The sequence below is a fragment of the Tamandua tetradactyla genome, chromosome X, assembly GCF_023851605.1.
Source record: "Tamandua tetradactyla isolate mTamTet1 chromosome X, mTamTet1.pri, whole genome shotgun sequence".
In the NCBI taxonomy this organism is placed as follows: domain Eukaryota; kingdom Metazoa; phylum Chordata; class Mammalia; order Pilosa; family Myrmecophagidae; genus Tamandua; species Tamandua tetradactyla.
The window spans coordinates 42383648-42397201 of NC_135353.1; the positions used below are offsets into that span (position 1 = coordinate 42383648).

A 13554-nucleotide genomic window follows, 5' to 3' on the forward strand; every position below is an offset into this window, starting at 1 on the left:
AAGGTTTTGTAATACCTTTCAATGACAAGTTATCCCACTCATAAACCGTGAACTAAAATATCTCAAGGTGGGAAAGCCAAGCTCCTGCCCTTAACTTAAGATTACGGGCATGAAGCAGGGTGTGTGGGGCTGGAGGATCAGGAGAATGAAAGTTTCAAGCAACTGGCAGCTATGGAGGGAGACTGATGTGTCTACATGATAATTCAGCAGTTAAATCCGCATTCTGCTGTGATTTACAGTGACTGATTTTCACTGGTTGAGTCAGAAACCCCTGGTGATCTGGGTTTATGGCTGAAGCAATCTACTGGCTGTTTAACTACCACATTTACACACACATTTTATTAAAGCACTAACACAAAAGGGTCATTTGCAGCTTGCAGATTAAAAAGTCCCAAACCATAGTTCTAATTTCCATGATCCTTGCCTGTGCATTTATAGTCCATCAAGGAAGGATCTGTTTAGGTCAATTAGCCCAGGTTTGGGAAATTAGTAAAACCAAGTGGTATTTTGGTTCTAGCCTGCAGGTCTGGGTCAGGGTCAGCCTTAGTGATTGACCTTTTTTAATTCCTTATATTCAGAAAATAAAACAAATATCTATTTCATAAGTTTGAGCATGTGCACATTTAAAACAACCTGAAAAATTGCTGGGTCTTTCCATACAATAGGAATTTTTCAAAATGTATAATTTCACATGTAGGGAGTGAGGGAGGAGCCAACAATTTAACATCATTGCCCATTTATCATTACTTAAATGTTGCAGAAATACACACAGAGATAAATAATACAGGTATTTTCTCTTTCCTGGTTCCTGAAATGATATGTGGAAATGCTCTTTTGAAAAAGTAGAAGCACTCATATATTTCAGGCTTTGTGAGTATTGTCATTTTTAGTAGTAAGTACTGAGGGCTGGAATGGCTTAAATATGCCATTTGCCTTGTAATCAAGGTGGTTGAGAATGATTCTGATTCTTATGGAAGCATATGACATGCAATCAGATTCACATTTTTCATTGGATGGCTAGATATGATAAATTATCTACTGTGATATTATCACAAGAGGTGACCCTGAAAGTCAGCAGAGATTTGTGACAGCATTAACTGTGTGACCTTCTCGAATTAATCACCATTTCTGGGTTTCATTTTGTCTGTAAATGACAGTGTATTCAATAGTCAATTGTGAAGTTAACTGGTGATGGGATATGGTAAGGAAGTATAATCTCAATGCCATTCACTAATACAGAAAATTTTACTAATTTTGGACTAACAGAATGAAAGGACTGTCCGAATGAGTAAGGAAAGGCCTGAATTACAATATAAGCATGAAGAATGACTATTATATTACTTTGTCTATTTTGTAATTCAAACTAACTATAAAACATTGCCTTTAAAGAAGTACTTTAGCAAATAATTTGTAATGAATATATTAAATGCTTCTGACATTTCAAAAAGGTTTGTTCTCTTAAGGAAAAATTCACCTGGCAATCCAGTATAAATAAATTCTCAGTTGCTTAGCAAATCTCTCGTCTCCATCCCTGATAATATAAAGTTAAACTGCAGATTGGGCCCCATCTAATTTACTACAAATTGTGAATTAGAAGGCTTCAAACTGATGAGGTTTCACTATCATTTCTACCTCCTTCTCCATTGATTTGTTTTAAGCATTACCACCAAATAGTGGCAAAACAGATTCAAGTTCATCTCTTGCCCTTTCTCTTGCTCACTCTCAGAAAACAGCATGTAGCAAGAAGTAAGAAGATAAAGGCAAACTCTTTGTTAATCCAGAAACAGGGTAATCAATCACTGGATATGCAGCACTGATCACACACATATCCATAGTTGATAAAGGGGTTGACTTATTTCAAATCGGTTGGCTGGAGCGATGACCAAGAAACGTGATTTGAAAGATACCTGATAGGTAGCTCTATGGTCAAGGAAGTTGGACACATTTAGGATCTGAAATATTTTTCTATTTGTATATCAAAAATTCAAATCATCTGGAAATCATGGGTTGGCAATAAAGTTACTTGATAATAGCTTTGCATCAGTACCAGCTAAGGAAAAAAAAACTTGATTGTTCGTTGTAATTAACAAATAGGTGGTCTAAAGTCTTAGGGGTCTTCATGATATAGAAACATCCGGGTGAAAAGTAAAAATTCAGCCAAATATGTGAAGCTTTTGGGTTTGTTTAGGTAACAGCAAACATATGGTTATTTGAAAACTTCTGGGAACTTGGCATCATGTTTTAGAATCATCTTGATACAGTCCATGGCTCCTTTTTAACCAGGTTGAGTGTGAATGAAGGATTCATGAGAGTAGTGGATTCAATCCAGCTCAATTTTTGCCAGGCAACTCACTTGAATGATACAATTAGGTTCTCCATGGCCTGTTAATTACATGAGAAAAAGACCAGGAAGCAGGTGCTAAATACTTTGGGCATCAGGTTAGCCATTGTAAAGTGCAAATGAGCCAAAAGCTTGGTTAAACTGTCAATGTCATCAGTTCATACTGGTGGAAAAAGAAGTTATTGCTTTTTGACACATAGTAAAAACTCGATAATTGGAATCCATAAGGGATAAATGTAATTTTCAATAAGAATACTCATTTTATTTCATTTGTGGCTAACATTTTTTTCTTAAAACACCTGTATCCACTTTCTTGCCTCAGGGAAACCGCCTCTAATGTCTGAGGGTCAATCCAGATGAAGAAGGTATAGGAAGAAGAGCTGAAAGTGACCTAACCCCAGGTCATTTCTTGGCCAGTGATGTTTTAGAAGAATAAATTCTTTGTGTTCTTCTTTTGGGTGTTTTTGCAGCTTTCTCATCAAAGTAGAGTGATGTGAGAGGGAGCAATTCAGTTAGTTGGGGTACTGGTTAGGTAAGTTCTGGTTAATCAGGGTTTTACAATAAAAGGCATTACCAATGCCTGGTAAGATGATGTGCTGAAGAAAGTTCTTTTTAAATTCATTTCTTTGTAAGTGCCCTGGATCAGTGTTTTCAAACCCATATTATATATGCTGCAGACTGGCAAATTAACTTTTTCATCAAGGTTCTGAGAAATGGAGAGGGAAAGAGAGGAACAGGAGTATAACCATAGTTTCTGAAGGAGAAATGTTTTGGCTTGCCTGTCTGTTGGTCTGTGGCTGGGAAACACTGTTCTTCACCTTAAGATGCCCATGATATCTTGATCATAAAAGAGTCGATCTTACATACTTCAATATAGTTCTCATGCCACATGGGCCATGGAGAATTGTTTTCAGCTCGTCTCCTGTACTTACCCAGTGTGTCTTTCCATCCCTTGGTTTCATGGCTTCTGAAGCTTGTCCCTATCTCTTGTTGCTTGGATGACTGCTATTCATTCATTCTAGTCTTGGAGAGCATTAAGGAGCCAAAGGAATGTCAGGTAAGATAGGGTTTCTCATGTTGGCAGCCTGGATAACAGTTAGACCTACCTGAACCAAGAACATGGCTAAGGAGAAGCCAAATCAAGGATTCATACACACATAGTAACACAGTTAGACGACGCACGTATTTAAATATACAAAATGTCTTTTGCAAATCTGTATATGGGGTGGCCTATTGAAGAAAGACCCCATTTAACTTGAAACCGAGCTTATTTCTTGGCTTTCAAATTAAATGGGGCCTACTTTTAAATGGACCATCACATATAGAGAAAAACATCTCATCATTCATACACATAATTGAAGTACCCAACTCTAATCAATCAACCAACCTCTGTGAGCAACTATCATGTCCTAGGGGAAAAAAGGCTTTAATCTGACTTTTCAAACGATGCATCTGACTCCTCACACCACTCAGTTGAGGCAGGTGGGGACAGTCTCACAGGAAAGCCCTGGGGTCTTGAAAGCCTAGGATACTGAAACCCACATCACAGCTTTTATAAGGCAACCAGTCTGATGTGTGAGGGGAAGGAACGGGTGTGGACAGGGAGCCTCTGTCTGGGAGTTTAAGAAGGGACCCAAGTTAGATCAAAAATGCAGGCAGTGCCCTGAAGTCTTTCTGGTTCCCAAAGCTGCCGGGCAGGGGAATAACCTGGTCATTCCACTTTATGTATGAATCTTGTCATGCTCTCTCCTCAATAATAAGATAACAGTCTTGCCGATTACTCGTCACTAAGGGTACCCGGTTGTGGTGACATTGAGGCTGACCTTGGAGTCACCGCCCCCGCTGCCGCACTCTCCTTTGTCGTACCACCATTTGTTTTTCAATTTGTCCAAGAGGCCTTGCTCATTCAGTTTTAATACTGCCAGGTTAACAGCATTTCTTGAAACGATAAAACATAACTTGTAAGAAAATGCACAAATGCTTAGGAAATCGTTAACGTATAAAAAAGGAGCACAAGAGGACAAATTGGCTAAATTTCACAGAACGTGGAGCTATAAAAATGTCTGTACAGCAAATACAGGGTTAAATATTGGAAGGTGGCATGGAGGATAACATTTGCTCAAAACTGAAGTGTGCGGGATGGGGAAATTGTCTTTGAGAAAAAAAGTTACAGGAACACCACATCCATGCAATTAACATTCGTCACATATGGCACCATAACTTGGCTTTTACCATTTAAATTGAAAAAGCCATTGAACTGTAAAATTAAAACAGCAACAGACAGTCAGAAAGGACAACATAGAGAGAGAACATTAAAAAAATGGATGCATTAAATAGATGAAACCATAATTTACCGTCTTATTTAACTCCATGAAATATTGTAGATTTTAAACTTTTAAAGTTACCTCAAAATCCACAAGAAAGAAAATGACAACAAAATGCATCAGGGTAGGTGGAATACTATAACAACACGGATATTGTTATATTATTCCACCCACCTTAATGCTGAGCCTTTAGGGGTTGCCACACCATAGCCTTTGGAATCCAGATTTCCACCAACTTTCATCGTATCACACGGTTTTCTTTGCTCAATGTACTCATTCATGGTTGACTCCAGCAGAAAGGCGAACTTTCCCTTAGATTTCCGCACTCGGGCCACTCCGTCTGCTGTTGTTTTGGTAAACACAGATGGCTCTGCTGATTTCATGTAAGACCACATTTTCTCATAGACAGCGATTTTGGACCTCTGCAACAAAGAGATAATTCTTAGAGCTGCCAGATTTTAAAACTGGAAGAGGTCTTAGTGCAGTGATTCTCAAACATTTTTTACTGCAACCCAAAGTAAGAACAATAATGTCACACTGCCACCCAGTAGACATATATGTACATATGTAAGCAACTTTTATATTTCCACAAAAGAAGTTTCTCAAAGCCGTACTCACCCTTGCTAAGCATGATGTTTTCTGGCATCTTCTATTCTATTCTAATTCTTTTTTTAAAATGCTGATCATGACCCATTAAATTGATTTTATGATCCCATTGATGGGCTCCAACCCAGTTTGAAAAACACTTTCTTAGTTCAATCTTCCTCTCAATGCAGAAATCTCCCCTACAATATATAGCTGTACTATTAAACAGTACTTGCTTGAAAAGTCCATTGATGGGAGTGTACAACCATTTTAGGCACTCCACTCCAGCATGGGATTTCAATTATTGTAAGAAAATACTTCCTTATTCTGAACTGAACTTTGTTTCTCAATAACTCCCACCCTTTAGTGCTATTTAAAGCAATTCTGTTCTTTCTTCTTCATGATGATCCTTCAAATATTGCAAAGCTGTTATTATCACCCCAATCTTCATCTCTTCATCAGTCTAAACTTCACCAATGTCCAATACTGTTTTGAGAATCCTCACAGTGCTGGTCTTTCTCCCATAGACACATTCTAGTTGGTGATACCTCTCTTAAATTGTAGTGTCCAGAAATAAACATGGCACACCAGATATATGACCATGCAGAACGAAAAAAAAAAAAAACCTGTTTGCTTCTTGTTATTGGGGCATTTTTCTTCTATCAATGCTGCCAGAGTTTGCACTAAGGTATTTAGTCATCTGTCTATTCTTTCAACAAATATTTATTGCGCACCCACTATATATTAAACACTCTACTGGGAGTGTGTATAAGTAGAGTCCTTCCTTCAACTCAAAATGAGTCCAAACTAAAACTGTTAGCTCTTTTTTACCAGCCAAGTCTTCTTAATCTTTACCTGCAGGATTTTGAATTTAATCACATTAAATTTCATCTCAATACGGGTGATCCTTAGAACATGTACTAAAATTTACTGTGTCTCCAGATCTGTGTTAAACATTCTGTAATATATAAAGAAAGCATGTTCTCAACGCCCCAGGAGCTTCCAATTGAGTTGGGGAGCTAGATCCTTAGGAATGAAAACCTTTGAGACATATTCTAAGATAATATTTGAGCAGATGTGGAATATCATGGTAGAAACCATAAACACATATTATGTTTTCCAATGTCCTTTTATGAGTTCCGGGAAGATGGCAGAATAGGATAGAGTGAGTTCAACCCTGCTCCAAGGAACAACTAGAGGAGGAATGGGCGGGTGATTGAGATGGCGATTCCAGGGTGTAAGTGACCTGGGAGAGTCTTCTGCACCGCAGAGGGTAGCTCTAGTTGCAAAAGCTGAGGAACTGAGAAACAGAAGAACCAGAGACTGATTGGCTGGTGCAAACAACTTAACACAGAAGCCCAGAGCCATCAGGAGAGTACAGACAAGGAGACGGGGACTAGGAAGTAAGCCAAGCTGTGTCTTTGAATGTGCTACACTCACCAGTGCAGCCCCATGACCCACAACATACCCCATACCCCATGCATCTGAACCTTGTATGTCCCCTCTCCCCATGCTTTAAGAGCCCCTGCCCCGCCAACCCCTCACGCCCATACTTGCCTCACAACCTGCAGCTCAACCTACCTCTAGTGCATAAGCCCTGTCTTACCCTGCCCCTCCCAAGCCCTACCTCCCAGTCCCTGCCCCCATAGGCTTTCATCAGCACATAAAGACTGCTGGCACTTACCTCCATATCCAGGCTACACTTGTCCCCAACCCATACAGTTATGCAGCCCCATCCTACCCACACTGAGCTCTGTGCATGGGTACATCAGTTTATAGCAGTCCCAGATCCATGCATGTGCATGGCCCCCAGTCATGCCCCCCAGCTCTGGACAAGGGCTGACCTGTGCAGCTGGGCCACATCCACCCCCAGCCCATGCAGGCATAATGCTGACCCATTGCCCTAGTTCTGTGCATGTTCACAAAGGGCCCCATGCCCTAGATCAGCACAAATCAAGACCCTGTCCCCCAGACCAGTTCACCCTTGCAGCCACATCCTCCCCCTCCACTGTGTACCCATGCTCACAGGAACCAGCGTAGCATCCCTAACTTGCACCTATACCTGCACTATAATGCAGCACTGCAATTTTGTGCTCCACCTTGTGCCCTGCATCTTGCTCCACATCTATCCTGCAAATGCAAAGGCTTTAGACTACTGAAGGAAATCAACATCCAAAGTAAACCAATCAAAATATTTAAATGCTGTGAAAGCAACAAAAGATCACTAAGCATATCATGATGCAGACAGACATAGCCCAGCCTAATGACCAAATTAAAACACCAGAGGAAACAAAAACGTTGGAACAACTAATCAAAGATGTTCATATAACTCTACTAAATAAAATAAATGGCATGGCTAGCGATATAAAAGATATCAAGAGGACACTAGAAGAGCATAAAGAGGAATTTGAAAGAATAAATAGAAAAATAGCAGATAGCACAGTGATTAAAGATGCTGTAGACAAAATAAAAACTATACTACTAGACATACAACAGCAGATTTGAAGAGGCAGAAGAAAGAATAAGCAAACCAGAGGACAGGACAACTGATTTCGAACACTCAAAACAGCAAATGGCAAAAACGATGGAAAAATTTGAATCAGCTCTCAGGGAAAAGATGGACAAAAGAAAGTATACAAATAAAAGAGTCATGGGTGTCCCAGAAGGAGAAGAGAATAGTAAAGGGCTAGGAAGATTAGTAGAGGCTATAATAAGGGAAAATTTCCCAATGCTTATAAAGGACATAAATATACAAGCCAAAGAAGTGTAACAAACTCCATATAGAATAAATCCAAATAGGCCTTCCCTAAGACGCATAGTAATGAGTCTATCTAATGTTGAAGAGAAGCAGAAAATCCTGAAAGCAGCAAGAGAAAAACAATCTACTAGATACAAGAGAAACAACATAAGACTGAGTTCAGACTACTCAACTGGCACCATGGTGGTGAGAAGGCAGTGGTATGATGTATTTAAGATCCTGAAAGAGAAAAACTTCCAGCCAAGAATTCTGTACCCAGCCAAACTGTTGTTCAAAAGTGAGGGAGAGTTTAAAGTTTTCACAAACAAGCAAATCCTGAAAGAATTTGTCAACAAGAGACAGGCCTACAAGAAATACTAAAGGGAATTCTGCCAGTTGAAAGAAAAAAGACAAGAGAGAGAGGTCTGGAGGAGGGCACAGAATTGAAGAGTACCACTAAGAGTTACTTAAAGTATAAAAAGAGAAAGAGGGAAAAGAATATACAGACCTGACTAATAAAATCCAAAAGATAGCATGATGGATTCAAGAGATGCCTTTTCAGTAATAACTTTGAATGTTAACAGAATAAACATACCAATTAAATGCACAAATTGACAGAATGGGTTAAGCGATATAATCCAGCTATATGCTGCTTACAAGAGACTCATCTTAGACACAAGGATACAAATAGATAGAAAATAAATGGATGGAAAGGATGTTCCACGCAAGTTATAACCAAAAAAAAAAAAAAAAAAGCAGGAGTAGCTATTCTAATATAAAATAAAATAGACTTTAAATGTAAAGACATCATAAGAGACATAGAAGGACACTATATATTAATAAAAGGGGCAATTCACCAAGAAGAAGTAACATCATAAATGTTTATGCTCCTAATCAAGGAACTCCAAAGTACAAGAGACAAACATTGGCAAAGCTGAAGGAAGCGATAGATGTTTCAACAATAATAATAGGAGACTTCAGTACATCATTCTCCATTATAGATAAAACAACCAGACAGAAGATCAACAAGGAAATGGAGAAGTTAAATAGCTTGATAAATGAATTAGACCTAACAGATATATATAGGTCATTTCACTCAAAAACACCAGGATATACATTCTTCTCTAGTGCTCATGGAACATTCTCCAGGATGGATCATATGCTGGGACACAAAACAGATCTTAATAAATTTAAAAACATTGAAATTATTCATAGCACTTTCTCTGGTTACAATGAATTGAAGTTGAATTTCAATAACCACCAAAGAATGAGAACATTAAAAAATATCTGGAGATTAAATAAGACACTCTTAACCAGAAGAAATTCCTAGAGAAACCAATTGCTATCTGGAGATGAATGAAAATGAGAATATCATAACTTATGGGATATGGCAAGGGCTGTACTGAGAGGGAAATTTATTGCCCTAAATGCCTATATTAAAAAACAAGAAAGAGCAAAAATCGAGGACTTAACTGTCACCTGGAAGAACTTGAGAAAGAACAGCAAACTAACTTCCAAGCAAATAGATGAGAAATAACAAAGATTAAAGCAAAGTTAAATGAATGGGAGAGCAAAAGAACATTAGAAAGTATCAATAAAACCAAAAGTTCTTTGAGAAAATCAATAAAATTGATGGGCCACTAGCAAAACTGACAAAGAAAAAAAGAGAGAGGATGCAAATAAACAAAATCAGAAATGAGAAGAGGTACATTACCATAGACCCTGAAGAAATAAAAGAAATCATAAGAGGATACTATGAGCAATTATATGTCAACAAACTAGACAACTTAGATGAAATGGACAAATTCCTAGAAACATAAAAAATGTACACTGACTCAAGAAGAAAAAGTAGATCTCAACAAATCAATCACAAGTAAAGAGATTCAATCAGTCATCAAAAATCTTCCTACAAATAAAAGCCCAAGGCCAGATGGCTTTACAAGGGAATTTTATCAAACATTCAAAAAAAAAAAACACACAACAACTAGCACCAATCCTGCTCAAACTTTTCCAAAAACATTGAGGAAAAAAGAACACTACCTAATTCATTTTATAAAGCTAATATTATTTTAATACCAAAACCAGGTAAAGGTGCTATAAGAAAGGAAAACTATAGGCCAATCTCCCTAATGGACATAGATGCCGAATTCTCAACAAAATATTATCAGATCAATTCCAACAACACATTAAAAAAATTATACACCACAACCAAGTGGGGTAACAGATGCAAGGATGGTTCAATACGAGAAAATTAATTAACATAATACAGCACATTAACAAATCAAAAGGGAAAAATCACATGATCATCTCAATTGACGCTCAGAAAGCATTCAACAAAATTCAACATCTCTTTCTGATAAAAACACTCCAAAAGATAGGAATCAAAGGTAACTTCCTCAATGTCATAAGGGGCATATATGAAAAACTGGTAGCCAGCATCGTATTCAATGGAGAGAGACTGAAAGCTTTCCCCTTAAGATAAGGAATGAGACAAGGATGCCCACTGTCACCACTATTATTCAACATTGTGCTACCAGTTCTAGCTAAAGCAATCAGGCATGACAAAGAAATAAAATGCATCCAAATTGGAAAGGAAAAAGTAAAACTTCCATTATTTGCAGATGGCATGATACTGTACTTGGAAAATCCTGAGAAATCTACAACAAAGTTACTTGAGCTAATAAACAAATTCAGCAAGGTGGCAGTATATAAAATTAATGTACAAAAATCAGTAATGTTTCTATACACAAGTAATGACCTGAGGAGTCAGTTAAGGAAAAAATTCCATTCAAAATAGCAATTAGGGCAGGGAATGGTGGTTCAGTGCAAAGTTCTCACCTGCCATGCTGGAGACCCAGGTCCGATTCCTGGTGCCTGTTCATGTAAAGAAAAAAAAATAGCAACTAAAAGAATCAAGTACTTAGGAATGAACTTAACTAGGGATGTAAAGGACTTGTACACTAAAAACTATATAACAATACTAAAAGAAATAAAAGAAGATCTAAATAGATGGAAAGACATTCCCTGCTCATGTATCAGAAGGTTAAATATAGTTAAGATGTCAATTCTACCCAAATTGATCTACAGATTCAATGTAGTACCAATCAAAAGTCCAACAACCTATTTTGCAGATTTGGAAACGCTAACTACCAAAATCATCTGGAAGGGAAAGAGAATCCCAATAGCTAAAAGCATCCTAAAAAAGAAGAGTATTAACATTGCCTGACTTTAAAACTTATTATAAAGCCACAGTGGTCAAAACAGCATGGTACTGGCACAAAGACAGAAGCATTGATCAATGGAACCAAATTGAGAGCGCAGAAATAGACCACCAAATCTATGGTCAACTGATTTTTGACAAGGCCCCCGGATCCACTGAACTGGGACAAAATAGTCTTTTCAATAAATCGGCATGGGAGAACTGGATATCAATAGCCAGAAGAATGAAAGAGGACCCTTACCTTACTCCCTGTACAAAAATTAACTTAAAGTGGATCAAACACCTAAATATAAGAACTAGCACCATATAGCTTCTAGAAAAGAATGTAGGGAAACATCTTCAAGACTTAATAATAGGAGGTAGCTTCCAAAACTTTACACCTAAAGCACAAACAACAAAAGAAAAAATAGATAAATGCGAACTCTTCAAAAAATCAAATACTTCTGCACCTCAAAAGACTTTGTCAAAAAGTGAAAAGGCAGCCAACTCAATGGGAGAAAATATCTGGAAGTCACACACTGGAAAAAGGTTTGATATCCTGTATACATAATGAAATCATACAACTCAACAACAAAAGAACAAACAACCCAGTTATAAAATGGGCCAAAAATTATGAATAGGCATTTTTCTGAAGAGCAAATACAGATAGCTCAAAAGCACATGAAGGGATATTCATTTTCACTAGCTGTAAGGGAAATGGAAATTAAGACTCCAGTGAGATACCACCTCACACCTATAAAAATGATGGCTGTTAAACAAACAGGAAACTATAAATGTTGGAGAGAATGTGGAGAAACTGAGACACATATGCACTGCTGGTGGGAATGTATAATGGTACAGCCGCTATGGAAGACAATTTGGCGGTTCCTTAGGAAACTAAATATCGAATTGCTCTATGACCCAGCAATAGCACTACTTGGTATATACCCAGAAAAGCTGAAAGTAGTGATGCAGACATTTGCACACTGATGTTCATAGCAGCATTATTCACAATTGCCAAAAGAGGGAAACAATCTAAATGCCCATCAACAGATGAGCTGATGAACAAAATGTGGTATATGCATATGATAGAATTTCATGCAACAATAAGACGAAATGACATCCTGAAGCATATGACAAGATGGATGAGGCTTGAGGACATAAAGCTGAATAAAATAAGCCAGACACAAAAGGATATGTACTGTATGATTCCACTTTTATGACCATGGTAAAGGTGGCCAAAGAATGCACTGAGTAGATTGGCGAACGATAGTGTATACATATGATTGAATATTGTGCTGCTCCAAAAAGGAATGAAGTCATGAGGCATGCAACAATGTGAATGAACCTTTGGGGCATTTGGTGAGGCAAAATAAGCCAGAAACGAAAGAACAATTACTGTATGGTCTCCTTTGGAAAATGCTGATAGGAAAACAGGGGCCTAGATTTTAAGCTCTTATAGCAGACACATTGAGTCCAGAGCGTTAATTATTATTTCTGGATTTTGAGAGGATGTTTTACATATCAATAGCCTGATGTTTAGAGATAAGAATGAAGCTTATCAGGTTGGGATTAAGGTAATTCAGAACACAGGGGTAAGGAAGACATAGTCTATATTTTAGAACTGCACCTACTCTTTGAGGCCAAAGGGAGAAAGGTTTATTTTGTTTGGTCCTTAAATTTTCTGTAGCACATAAACTAACTCAACCTATCTAGATAGCCCATTTGAACAACTGAAACACAGATAGCCCAGAATAAAAATGAGGCCTTTAATCCTGTATAGACTGATGTAATGCCTGGATATACCCTAGAATATATTAAGCAGATAAACAAAAATATTGGCAAAGTCCCTTGAGGGTTGGGAGAAAATATATGGAACCATTAAACTTTACCATCAGGAAATCTACTCACTGATACCATGTGAAACATTAGGGATGCCCAAATCAATAGGCCAAGCCCTTGATCTTGAGTCTTACTCTTGTGAAGCTTATGTAGGTATGCCTAAGAGTTACTTCTAGAGGCTGTCTTTTGTTGCTCAGATGTGGCCTCACTCTCTAAGCCCAACACGGCAAGTGAAATCATTGCCCCCCCCCCCAACTACATGGGACATGACATCCAGGGGTGAAAGTCTCCCTGACGGCGTGGGAGATGACTCCAGTGGATAAGTCCAGCCCTGACATTGTAGGATCAACAATTTCATCCTGACCAAAAAGGGGGAAAGAAGTGTATCTAATAGAGTATCAGTGGCTGAGGGAGTTCAAAAAGAGTCAAGAGATTACTCTGATGGTCGCTCTTACACAAGCTTCAGTTTGACATTGCTACCTATCATAACTTGTCAAACCCCAACCAAAACCATTCCAGTCAATCC

At 38.1% G+C, this 13554-nt stretch overlaps 1 protein-coding gene across 3 annotated transcripts in view; it reads right to left on the reverse strand.

The window, feature by feature from the left end:
- GRIA3 (glutamate ionotropic receptor AMPA type subunit 3) overlaps nt 1–13554 on the reverse strand; it is a 344281-nt gene that overhangs the window by 17411 nt on the left and 313316 nt on the right. For 2 of the 3 annotated variants that reach the window (XM_077145651.1, XM_077145652.1), the window contains exon 13: nt 4840–5087. In XM_077145651.1, the coding sequence (XP_077001766.1) occupies nt 4840–5087 (248 nt within the window). Of the gene's footprint in view, nt 1–4164; nt 4280–4839; nt 5088–13554 lie in introns of all 3 variants that reach the window. The other variant, XM_077145654.1, reaches the window with a different exon arrangement.